At 42.5% G+C, this 13,080-nt stretch overlaps 1 protein-coding gene across 1 annotated transcript in view; it reads left to right on the top strand.

Moving 5' to 3' along the window:
- Window positions 1-13,080, top strand: part of Jam3 (junctional adhesion molecule 3) — a 58,814-nt gene that overhangs the window by 40,611 nt on the left and 5,123 nt on the right. The window contains exons 2-3 of the mRNA XM_060371136.1: window positions 9,795-9,860; window positions 10,530-10,643. Coding sequence (XP_060227119.1) covers window positions 9,795-9,860; window positions 10,530-10,643 — 180 coding nt within the window. The remainder of the gene's footprint in view (window positions 1-9,794; window positions 9,861-10,529; window positions 10,644-13,080) is intronic.

The following is a 13,080-nucleotide window of genomic DNA, read 5'->3' as shown; positions in this document are numbered from 1 at the left end:
AAAAAAAGTCTCATCCCAACTTTACAGTGGCCTATAGTAGGTTGAATTACCATTCCATGTTCAGTCTGGGAGCCGTGAAGTAGCTGTTCCATTCACATTTGAAGTAGGGCCATACACCTTCATTGCTTTTGACAACAACAGCAAAGGTTGTTTCCATATACCTCTTGAGGCTGCAGAGACAGAGCAAGCCTTGGAGAGTGTAAGCAAGATGGAAGTTCATTGCAGAGTTTTAGAATGCAAATAATACTGAATTCTTCTTTGTAGCACATGAGAGCATGTATTCTTGTCTTGGGATTCTGATACCAGAATTTGTGTGTGTGTGTGTGTGTGTGTGTGTGTGTGTGTGTGTATGTGTGTGTTAACTTTAGCAATTTCCATTTATGTAAGTCATCCTTAATATTTTATAAAGTATTAGCATTTTTAAAAAAATATTTATTTTTTTATAAATTATAGTTTATTCACTTTGTATCCCAGCTGTAGCCCCCTCCCAATCTCACCCTCTCTCCCTCATCTCTTCCCATGTCTCTCCCCCAGTCTACTGATAGGGGAGGTCCTCCTCCCCTTGCATCAGACCCTAGTTTATCATGTCTTCTCAGGACTGGCTGCATTGTCTTCCTTTGTGGCGTGATAAGGCTACTCCCCCATCAGGGAGCCAGCCACTGAGTTCAAGTCAGGGACAATCCTTAGGAAGCCCACATAGAGAATGAGCTGCCATGGGCTAAATCTGTGCAGGGGTTCTAGGTTATCTCCATGCATGGTCCTTGGTTGGTGATACCAGAATTGTAATGAGATGCAAATAGTGTTTGCAGGACTGGGCTCATACAGAGTTGCATGATGCCAAGGTCTCCACTCAGGGCAAGTGTTAGGGATGATGTATTTGCAGATGAGGTGTTGTACAGAATAAGAATGTACTTTGACACATGTTGTGTATTTAGTTATAATCACTTGTCATGCCTCAGTACCTCCAAAATGAGTCTCATGGAAATAGATTGGATGATTTTACGCTTTCGAGCCAAGAGTAGTATACTTTCAATCTGATTACTCTGCTGTTAGAAAACGCGATGGTGTTGGGTTTGTTGAAATGCTCCCCCTCTATGTAAGTATGTTATAGTTTCATACTTGTTTTAGTCAAAGCTAAATGCATGGTAAGCAAAGCATGGATGCCATTGAGCCCTTTACTTGTTGTATAAACTTTTTGAGTGATAAAATAAATTAAATAAAATACAAAAAGAGGTGATGCTGTCATTCTTTTGGGTCATTCTTTCCCTTCCTCTGTGTTCCTTCTCCCTTTCTTCCCCTGTTCCTGTCCTCAGTCTTATTTGCTGCCTCATCCTTCCTCTCTTCCTTTCATTCTTCCTTCCTTCTTCCTGGAGAAGAGTTTGGTGCTGATGAAGTACAGACGTCACATTGCCTGGTGGTTTGGTACTGAAGAACGTGTGTAATGCAGCTGTCCCCTTCTCTCTTTTGGTCTTTCCCCATAGATTTTGTGCATACAATATTTCTCCCCTCTACGGACTTCAGACCTTCTCTCTCTTCTTTTTCTTTTACTTTTTCTTTTTTTCCCCCTGAGACAGGGTTTCTCTGTGTAGCCTTGACTGTCCTAGAATTCACTATGTAGACCAGGCTGGCCTTGAACTCAGAGATCTGCTTGCCTCTGCCTCCCAAGTGCTGGAATTAAAGGTGTGTGTCACTATTGCTCGGTTCAGACCTTCTCTTTAAAGCTTATAAAGGGATATGTTAGAGAAAGGAGAGGAATTGGGGCAGGAGTTGTCACTTCTTCCTAGACAGCTATTTTTTTGGTCACATCTGCCTCAGGTATTATTAGACAGTTTTGCTATTTTTATATTAACCGTATTCGTGCTTCAGAAATCTTTGGTGGCGGGGCTGGGAAGATGGTACAGCAATCAAGAATGCTCACTGCTCTTACAGAGGACCTGGGTTTGGCACTCAGCATCCGTATAAGGTAGCTCACAGTCACTTGTAAGTCTAGCTGTAGGGGATCTGATGCTGTCTTTTAGACTCTAAAGGCATGCTGTGCACCCTCTACCCCAACATATGCATATAATTAAAAATTTCAAATAAATCTTTGGAGGCGTGGGTTAGGAGCCTGTAGAATCAAATAGAAGCAGCACCTCATCTGATGTTTCTATATTAACATGGGGATGAGGCTCTGCTCTGATGCTACGCCGAGTCTCCTTAGAAAATTCTTAGTATGTGTACAGTGGAATCTCATGTATTATTCTTTTAAGAAGTACCACAGCCAAGCATTAGCCCATCAGCATCCTTAGAGAAACAGATCTCTGGAGAAGAGGAATAGTAAGGAAGAAAGCCAATATGTTGGGAATGTGTGTCCCTGTAGCCTGGTGATCCTGGAGAAAGAGTGGTATCATCAAAGTTGAGAGACATTTTGCTAAAGAACTCGTTTTTCCATGGGGAGTGCCCTGTTTAGTTCTGCAGCTAATTTTAGGAAAAGATCTAATCATACTACAGAACCCAGAGTTTCACAGTTTAAATAGTAACGCTAAGCAAAAATATCATTCACATTGACAAAATTAAACATTCAAGCCAGATTTCTTTTTAATCCCATCATGTCTGGCTGGTCCTTTTTGGTGCGGGTTCGCTCTCCCCTCTACCTTCTCCCCTTGGCTTTGTGTAGCCCTGTCTGTCCTGGAACTTGCTCTGTTTATCAGGGTGGCCTCAAACTCAGAGATCTGTCTGCCTCTGCCTTCTGAGTGCTGGGATTAAAAGTACCCACCACCACTGCCCAGCTTTTTTTTTTTTTTTTAAAGATAAGGTCTTTCTCTGTAGTCTGAGCTGTCCTTCCCTGCCCTCCCATGGGCGTCACCAGCCAGGCGTATGCTCTATTTTTAAGGATCTATCTGATAATATTGACATTCAGTTTGGCCTTGATCACAGTGGGTAAATAGAGCAGAGCTTCATCCAGCTGTGCTATGGTCAGAACCTGTTTTGAATGATTTATAGTCTGCTGTACATGTAGGTGAATGGGTCTGGACAATAGTGTTTTGTGTCCTTTCTCAAGTTCTGACCTTAAGTTCCTTGAAAGATGGCTAATAAGCTGTGACATTGTTGAAATGATGCTTTTTACTGAAAAACAAACAAAACCAACAACTTTTCTGTAAGGTGGATTTCACTAAGCAAAGGTAAGCAAGTGCTCTGTTTTGAACAGTAAAAATGCAGTTAATGTCCATGGAAAAGCCTGTGCTGCCACTTTATATTTAGCCTTGAGCCCCAGTGGACCAGCGCAGTCCCACAGCACTGCGTGCTGACGAGATATGCGCGGCTTGAGTCCGGATTAGGGGAAAGTTTCTTTTGAGCCGGAGACAAAGTGAACAGAATGCCAAAAAGCTAAATATAAACCTCTGAGAGCCACTCATACATAAACTAGTTTTTAGCCAACAACATATCACACACTGAAATACTTTTAAAAGAAAATTTTTATCTTAGTTTATAATGGGGGTATGAATCCCGGTTAATGTAATTTTCCATGAAAAGGTAAGATTATCGATTTTCTCTTTTAGTTGGCCCTATAGGTAAATAATAGCCACCATTAAAGATAGAAATCCCTTTATCTCTTGTTATTGTAGCATTTTATTCATGAGTCAGTAAATCTGGTTTACTGTTTACATGGCTTTAATTTAAAAAATAAAGAAGATGAAAAAAGATGCATAGTTCACACAAAGCTTTTGGGCAAACGTTAATGTGGGGTGTGTGGTCGCCTTTGAACTCAGATCTTTCCAGTGTGCCACAGCTCTTAGAACACTCAGCCAGAAGAAGCCGACCTCCACAGAACTAAGAAGTGTGTGGGCTGAAGCTCATCCGTTCCACAGTTCACCACCTCTTATAGTTTTTAGGTTTGCTTTTATCGCAGTATTTTATGCTATTGTTTGGTCTTGCTTGAGGCTCCAGAAGCATTTTACAGCCAATAATGCTGGGTAATAAAAGACAGCAGGGGCATCCCCATGCCAGGCACCAAGCTGTCTCTGAGTGTGACTACACATGTGTGACTACAGGTGAGGGGCCTGGCCCCACCAAACGAGTGGCTGCAGGGAACAATCTCCATGCACGCCTGGGCAAGATAAAGATGGTGCCTTCCAAGGAGCAAGGGGAGTGGGACAGTGATCTTTTAAAACATCTCTTAAAATTAACTATTTCTGATTAACAATGCTAATTAACTATTAGCATAGTGGGCTGCACTGTGACATTTTCATCTGTGCACGTCATTGGACCTTGCTCATGTTTGTCTTTCCCTCTGCCTCCCCTGCCTCTCGTCCCTTTCCACCCCCCAACAATGTCCTCCTCTTCCTGACACTTCCACTGTCTTTCGTGTATATATATATATATATATATATATATATGAGAAAATATACACTATTTTCTTTCTCCCCTTAATCCCTGTTCCCTCTTCTCCCTTCCCTTTAGAGTTCTTCCTCTCATAGTCCCCTTTCCAATGTTTGGTGTGTGTGTGTGCAGCTGCATAAGACAGAAAGCATGTTGTCTCCCTGAGTGTGGCTTAGAGAAATGGTATTTTAAACAAGTGAAGGATCAGAGTATAACTTACCTGATATCCTAGCCCAGACCCTGGCAGAGTCTCTAGGTCCTGAAGGAGGAAACTGCAGTTGTTGTCCACAGCTGCTGCAATTGTTCCAGATAAGGAAAGGGAAGAGGAAACGTAGAGCAGAGTAGCTCTGAGGTGCTCTGGGAATGGGGAAGGCCACGGTGAACGTCAGAACGCCAGTATTTCCTCTCTTGCCTTATCATTCTCATCTTGCCTGGTCCCTGGACTCTCCCTTAAGTCAGTTCCATGTGTTCAGAGGGAGGAAGAGGTGTTGGACTGAAGATGGCTGTGCCAACTACACATCACACCAAGACCTTTTTAAAGCCACTTCCATTGCAAACTTGTCTGGAAAGGGTTTCAGTAAAACAATGGGCTATCAATTTAGACTTCAGGGTCTGATTCAGGTTTTCCTTTTAGTATAAAGTCTCCATTACATGTATCTGTTTCTGTCTCTTTTATTTCTGGGTAGATTTTAGCATATGTTTCCCGTAAGAAAATTTTTGAAATAAATCATGAAGTAGAAATGACGAGTCCAAACTCCTGACCTTTATTTTTGACCCACCTTGTTGCCACCAACCTCCCAGGCTTTGGTCCCCTGCCTGGGAAGTGCTTGCAGTAGTCTTTAAATTCAAGAGATAATAGGAGGCTGAGTCAGTGGTGAGAATGTGGTGTTAAATAGCCCCAGTGATGCTCAGAGGCACAGCTCATTAGAATCCCAGCAATGCTGCGTGAGTCCTTCCTCTGCTCCATCACCTTCCAGAGTACTGGGGGTGGGGGGAAGCTGTTACGGTATTTGCTCATTCTTTTCTTTACAGTAAGCATCAGTTTGCAGCAGTATGATAATTTCCTTTAGCAGAATAGTCAGCTGATCTACAAGAAACAAACCATCATAGTTGGCGCCTGTCAAAATCATACTGTCTGTAAGTTTAGGTCTCGTTTCTGGTCTGTCTTCTCCGCACTCTGCTGGCTGGCAGCACCTCACATGTGAAGTTTTACACTCTGGATCTGCTGGATTTTTATATGACATTCCTTCCCCTGACTACAGTTGTTTTCCCAGGGAAAGCATAAATTCTCCTTGTGGGTATAAGGTCCAGAAGGGTGGGGTACTGGTAATTCTTGGAGCTAGCTTCTTAGCCAAAGGATATGAACACTCGGAAATGACCCCAGGTACTCTGACCCTGTCAGCTTCAGTTGCTTGGCTCAGGCTGAAGAATGTCTGCTTTTCTCCTGCTTGCTCTCCTTGTGCTACAAATAACCTGTGTTTGGTGCATTCTAGGATATCCTTGCCTTTGGACTATTTTAGATTTGGGAAATAAGTAGCTGGGTCACAGATAAGGGATTTCCAGACATTTGTTATCCCTCCATAACTCCTATTTATCAAGACAAGGTCCCACTCTGTAGCCCTATTTGGCCCTGAATTTACTATGTATCATAGTCTGGTCTCAAACTCATGACCTTCCAACCCCAGCCTCCCTAGTGCTGAATCACAGGCCTGTACCACCTCTCCTGGTGCCTAATTTCTTTCTTTTTATTTTATCATTTTAAAATAATTTTTAGTTTTTTAAAAAGTCCATGCATTCATACAGTGTATTTTGATTATATCCATACATCGCCACTTTCTTCCAACACCCCTATTGACTCCTACACTATTTCCCTTCTAGCTTGCTGTCCTCTTTTTTTTTTATTTTCTGCTATTAAGAACCCTGACTCAAACTAGTGCTATCCGTAACTGTGGTCCTCCACTGAGATATGAACACCACTTAGCAGCTGCATCCCTAAAGAAAGATTGACTTTTTCTCTCAGAAGCCACCGGTTACCAGTGCTTCCTCTTATAGAATTGGGGTCTTGGGCCTTCCTCCATCCACACTGGACTTTTGACTGGCTTGATCTTGTGCTATTTATTGGCACAATAGTAACCATAGATGCCTTGAGTTGACGCATGCAACAGCTATGCCACATCCAGAAGTGAGCATTTCATATCTCTCCTCTCCATCCACTGCATTCTAAAGTTCCACCCCATTGTGCAAAATTCCCTGAGTTCGGGGTGGTAGGAAGTTGATATAGATGATGCATGCATAGCTGAGCACTCATAATTATTTATACTTGGCACTTGGACCAATTATGAGTGTATGCATTAACAACTCTCCACTGCAAAAAGAAGCTTCTCTGTCCAAGGTTGAGAGCAGCACAAATATATGGGCATCTTTAGTAAGCAGTTTGACAACATCGGCATGTAGCAAAACAACAGCTGTAGGATTCCCAAGTCATAAAATTTTGACGTAAGTTCGTAGTTCTAGGCATGAAATACTTCCTGTGAATCAGAATTACCCACATAACAATCATGCCATCATTGTACCAGTGGCCATCTCTTGCCAGCAGGTCAGTACTGTAGCATGCAGTGTTGTGCACTGGTAAAACCATTGATGTCTTTTCTCTTTAGAAGCCTGCACAGCACCTTCTGGCACCAGGGTAAGCTAGTCTCCTGGTCAATTTGAGTTGATTTCTCTATATCCTACATCTTAAAACCAGTGGTAACATTATCAATTAAGACTTACATCCCCTTCAGGGGGGTGCAGCCTTGCCAGGCCACAGAGGATGACATTGCAGCCAGTCCTCATGAGACCTGATAAGCTAGGGTCAGATGGAAGGGGAGGAGGACCTCCCCTATCGGTGGACTTGGAGAGGGGCATGGGAGGAGATGAGGGAGGGAGGGAGAAAGGAAGGGAGGGAGGGAGGAAGGGTGAGATTGGAAGGGAATGAGGGAGGGGGCTACAGCTGGGATACAAAGCGAATAAAATATAATTAATGTAAAAGTAAAAATTTAATTAAAAAAAGACTTACATCTAGTTAGTGGACAGCTAAGCAATGGCAGTGGCCTGTGTTGATTTTAGTGCCTCTGAGGACGTTATGACCAATAATTCACAGGAAAGCCTACATCAGATCGTAGTGGCAAGTCTGTAGGGCATTTTCTTGATTAATGATTGATGTGATAGGGCCCAGACCATTGTGGGTGGTGAAACTCCTATCTAAGTGTTCCTGAGGCATATAAGAAAAGTGGGCTGAGGAAGCCATGGAGAACAAGCCAGTAAACACCATTTCTCCCTGGCTTCTTACAGGAACCTGCCTCCAGGTTCCTGCCTTGACTTTCCTTAGTGGTGGAGTGTGAAAAGTGTTATAAGATGAAATAAACCTTTTTCTCCCCAAGTTGCTGTTAGTATGATACTTTATCACAGCAATAGAAACCCAACCCAAGACAGTAAGTGTCATTTAAAAATAAAATATAAGCTAGAGAGATAATTTGGTCAGTAAGGTGCTTGCCTTAAAAACATTGAAGACCTTAGATCCTCATGTAATAAAGCAGGTGTGGTGGCATATAGCAATAATCCCAGCGCTGGGGAGGCCGAGCCCATGAGGTTCACTGGTTCATGACCAGTCATTCTGTCCTAGTCTGGGAGCTCCAGAACGGTGAGAGACCCTGTCTCAAAAACATGCTGGTGAAACTTATCTAGGGTAGCTGTAGCAGAGAGGTCACACTGAGGCTTCATTAAGACATAAGGGAAATTTACTCTTCCAAGTTTGCTGATCTTTAGTCATTTATCTCAGTAGGCAGTAGTGAAGGTGATCCTTTCCACTTTCAAAGCTCTTTAAATTCTTTTAGAGTATGAGACACAGAAGTTTATTGTAAGCACAAATATCTGTTGGGCCTTCATGAAAACGGACATTGTCAGCACTATAGCTCTCCAGTGCCTGGATTGCAGTCCTCGAATTCACCAGCTGTTGTCAGCTCCCATGCTTACACCACATTGATGAACCTACTCACCTCCTTCTACTCTGCCTCCACTCTATTCCTCTAAGCTTTTTACCTCACTTTCTCATTTATTTTAACTCATACTAATTAGAAGAAGGACCTGACTTAGTTGTGCAAGCTCGTATGAGTCATCAAAGAGGACCATTTGGCTGTCTTTGGGTGGTCACAGTCTCTTAAAGCCAATTTTAGTATGCTGTGAAGTTTCCAAAAGAACTGTTAGTGGTAACTTCCGTTAGAAGGAATCAGGTGGGCTTGGTGGACAATGCATCAGATGTTATTAATAGCCAGTGGGAGCTTTCAGATTGAGAGAAACAGTGTTGGACATGCACTGTTTTCTACTGGCCCCAGAAGAGGTAGCTCATGGTTATCTCCAACCTGATTATCTTCAGCTTTCTTGGTTCTGCAGCCTTCCGTCGGAACAACAGTAGCTCAGGTGTGTATTATGGTTCTGCTTCCCATCACCTTTTCCTCAACTCTTTTAGACTTTGCTAAAGTGTGAGCAAATTCTTAGTAACTAAAGAAGTAAGCACACAGAAGGATCATGTAAACCATAAAGGAAGGAATGGATTTTCATGCCAGCAGAAGGAGTGAGAAAGCAAATGCTTTTTTACAGGAATTCCATGGTGTCTCAAGTGGTGGGTAGTCTAAATTCTTACTAGCTCACAGCACTGTCTTTAGCCACATAGTAAGCCAATATCCCAAGCTGTCAGTAAAAGTCTTCTTTGGGTATGGCAACTTTTCTTGGAGGAAAGAAGCTGAAGGACAGCATATTATAGGTGGTTTATTATCTCTACAAGATTGGCTGGAAAATGTTGAGACCATGGAGGTAACATATATTGCTTTCATTAGTTGTACAAACATAGCTGCAAGGAAATCACTATGCTGATATCTTTCTCACTGAAGTCTGGCATGAATTTCTTTATGGACGAGATGCACTAAGCTAGATGAAAATACAGTACATTTGACTCTTGATTGGCTGATCACTGTATCAGAGAGGTTTGCTGCCAATTGTGCTGGGCCTTCAAGATTACCTTTATAAGACTTTATACTGGAGAAAAAGAGCAGGCAGGAGAGGAATGTTAGAGACCCACACTCTGTATGAGATGTCGAATCATCAATAAAGCAGGGCTTGGAAAGGCTTTCACACTCCAAGGGCATTGTCTGGGACTGAGAAAGAATGGAAGCCTGTAGATTCTTCTCTTTCTCTTGGTTCCTACCAGCAGAATAGTGAAAGGAAAGCATCAGCTGCTGTTTGTCTCTAAGAGACTGTTTTCGATGTATTTTCCATCCCCTCTGCATTGTGATGGACATCCATGACTACATGGAAGGAAAAGCTGTGGCCTCCATCCAGTGTTTCTTGCTTTTATGGGGCTGCAGAGTGTCTGATTTTACTTTTGTTTTTCTTTTCAGGCTGTTTGATAGAGGCAGTGAATCTCAAATCCAGCAACCGAAACCCAGTGGTTCATGAATTTGAAAGTAAGTAGAAGGAAACAGAGAGAGAGATAGGTCCCTCTAGTGGACACTGGGTAACTCTGCAGCCAACCCAGCACTTACTGTAATTATTTTATTTTATTGATATACTACTGATACATTTGTTTGTTTGAGACAGGATCTCACTATGTAGCCCAGGCTGGCCTGGAATTCACTACAGAGACCAGGCTGGCCTGAGATTCACAGAGATCTGCCTGCCTCCGCCTTCCAAGTACTGGGATTAAAAGTGTTCACCAGCACACCCAATCTATTATCATTTTAAAAATATTTGTACCTATGTGTCTGTCTGTATACATGTCAGGGGGATGCTTCAGAGGCCAGAAGAGGGCCCTGGATCTCTAGGGGAAGGAGTTATAGATAGCTGTGTGCTAGAAATTGAACTGTTCTCTGCCAGAGCAGTAAGTACCCTTAACCAGCTCAAGATGCCTGTTGTGTATAGGTAGACTAGTGGTGCACTCTGCATTTTACATTGGCTGCCGTCTGTTTCCTGCCTGTCCTTGTACCTGCACGACAAAAGACGTCCCACAGAATAGATCAAAGAATGTGTATTCCCTGTAGCAAAATTCTCACTGATGTTTGTATTGTTTATTTGCAGAAACTCTATAGAAACTTTGGAAGTTTAGGCTTATCATTTTTTTCCCCATTGCTCACCAGGTGTGGAATTGTCTTGCATCATCACGGACTCACAGACAAATGACCCTAGGATCGAATGGAAGAAAATCCAAGATGGCCAAACCACATATGTATATTTTGACAACAAGATTCAAGGTAAATCTCATCATCCTCTGTGCTACTCACTTCTCTTTTGTCTGCAGATCTTGGAATTTTGTTTGTTTGTTTTGTTTTGCTTTTTTGAGACAGGGTTTCTCTGTGTAGCCTTGGCTGTCCTGGACTTACTTTGTAGACCAGGCTGGCCTTGAACTCAGGGATCCTCCTGCCTCTGCCTTCCTGAGTCCTGGGGTAACTAGCGTGTACCACCACGCCTGGCTTGGAATTTATTGATAACAGAGATTTACCCAAGACTGCTAACCTGTACCTGCAGTTAGGACTGTTCTGATTTTCTGAGTTTATTGTTGTAGAAATGTTCAGTTTTAGCATTGATATTTTGAGCCTTCCTATACCTATAAAATGCAGCTTCAACAAATCCCAAGCTCGTTAATAAGGACTTGGATCTCTGCATAGCATGCCTGTCTAAGCAAACAGTTTCCTTAGCCATCTTGCTATAGCCCATGACAGACATACTGTGAGTGAGCGACCCCAAAGTGATCATCACAGCAGCATGGGGCACTCATTGAGCTACACTGTGTCCACTGGTAGGTGCTAGGGCCTCCCTACATTGACCAGCAAGATATTATGTGGGGGCAGGGCTAACATAAGCTGCCATGGGATGGCAAGGAGGAGGAGGGGACTGAGAGCCAGGCAGCAGGGCTGTAGGATGTAGAGTGCCCAGATAGCAAGTATGGCATGATGAGAGATGTAGTTGCAGGAAAGAATGCTGCATAGGGACACACAGAAACCAGGTAATGCTTAGCTGATGAGAAGAGTTGTAGCCAGGGCCTGGCAGAGAGGGAGATGAGGAAGGTCAGGCCCTGAGTTATTGCTTGCATCACAAGTGATGACAGCTTTCTTTTTATGGCCATTGGAGGTTTTATTCTTAGCCGTAGGAATGGCTACCATAAAGGACATCTACCACAAAGAACCAGAAGGTTGGAGGCAAGACTCATCTATGCCTTAGTGGAGGACTGTGCCCAAAGCACCTGTTAGTTCTGTTCCTCTTGAAGTGTAAAAGTCAGTTGTTATATTCACATAGGTCTGGAACCAACAACCCATCCAGTCCCAGAACCTTTCTGTAGCCAAGAAGGAAACCCATGCTCATGAACAGTCAGGGCCCTTCCCTCACCTCTCTGCAGCCCTTTATCTACACTCTGTCTCTCTGGATTAGCTTTTCTGGAGACTTCATGTAAAGGAATGTTAGTCTTTTGTTCTTGGCTTCTTTCACTTAGTGTAGTATTTTGAAGCACAAGTCAGAATCGTGCTCCCTACTATAGCTGAGTCAGTGTTCACTGTGCAGTTAACGTGCTATTTGACCATTTATCAGTTAATGTGTACAGCCGGGCTGCTTTGACACTTTGGCTGTCATCAGTATTCCATACTTATTTTTGTGTGAAGGCCAAACATACAATGACTAGGCCATACAGTAGGTGCATGGTGAGTTTTTGAAGAAACTGACTGCTTTTCAAAGTGGTGTCATCGTTTTTATAAAAATATTTATTTTATGTGTGTATTTTGTACATACATACATGTATGTACACTAGATCTGCATGTTGGGTGTGAAGCAGTCAGAAGAGGGCTGGATCCCCTGAAATTGGAGTTATGGATGGTTGTAAGCCACTAAATGATTGGTGGGAACCAAACCTGGATCCTCTACAGAAGTAATAACTATTCTTAACCACTGAGCCATCTACCCAACCCTGGCTTCATCATTTTACATTCTTACTAGCAATGTTTCCCCTGTAGTTGTATCAATACTTGTGATCATCTGACCTTTGATTTTTATATTTATTTACTTTATATATGAATGCTCTATCTGAATGTGTGCCTGCATGCCAGAAGAGGGCATCAGTTTCCAGTATAGATGGTTGGAAGCCACCATGTGGTTGCTGGGAATTGAATTCAGGACCTCTGGAGGAGCAGGCAGTGCTCTTATCCAGTGAACCATATCTTCAATCCCCTGACCTTTGATCTTAATAGTTTTAGAGGATATATAGAGATATCTCAGAGAAGTTTCATCTTTTCGTGTACAAAATGGACAGCTGTAGGTTTTCTTGAGAGTAATATCTAATCAACTGTTATGTTCATTTAAAAAACGCTTACTTGTTTTTGAATTATAAATTTGTATATTTCAGAAGCTAGTCTTTTTTCTGATAATGATTTAGAATTTTTCACATTCTGTAGATGGTATTTTCACCTGCTACGTCCTTTAAAGCACGGTTGTTCCAATTTGATGAAATCTAATATAACACCAAATTTTTGAGCTTGTGTCTTTGAATCTAAGAAACTGTTACCAAACCTAAGGTCATGAAGATTATGCCTTCTGGAGAAATGGCTCTGTGGTTGAGAGTACTGGTTGCTTTTGCAAAGGACTTAGATTCCCAGCACCCACATGTTGGCCGCCAACTATTTGTAATTCATGTTCCAGGAGATT

The sequence above is a fragment of the Meriones unguiculatus genome, chromosome 1, assembly GCF_030254825.1.
Source record: "Meriones unguiculatus strain TT.TT164.6M chromosome 1, Bangor_MerUng_6.1, whole genome shotgun sequence".
NCBI classification, from domain to species: Eukaryota; Metazoa; Chordata; class Mammalia; order Rodentia; family Muridae; genus Meriones; species Meriones unguiculatus.
Note: the sequence above shows the minus strand (reverse complement) of the source record. Positions and strands in the feature narration are given on the sequence as shown.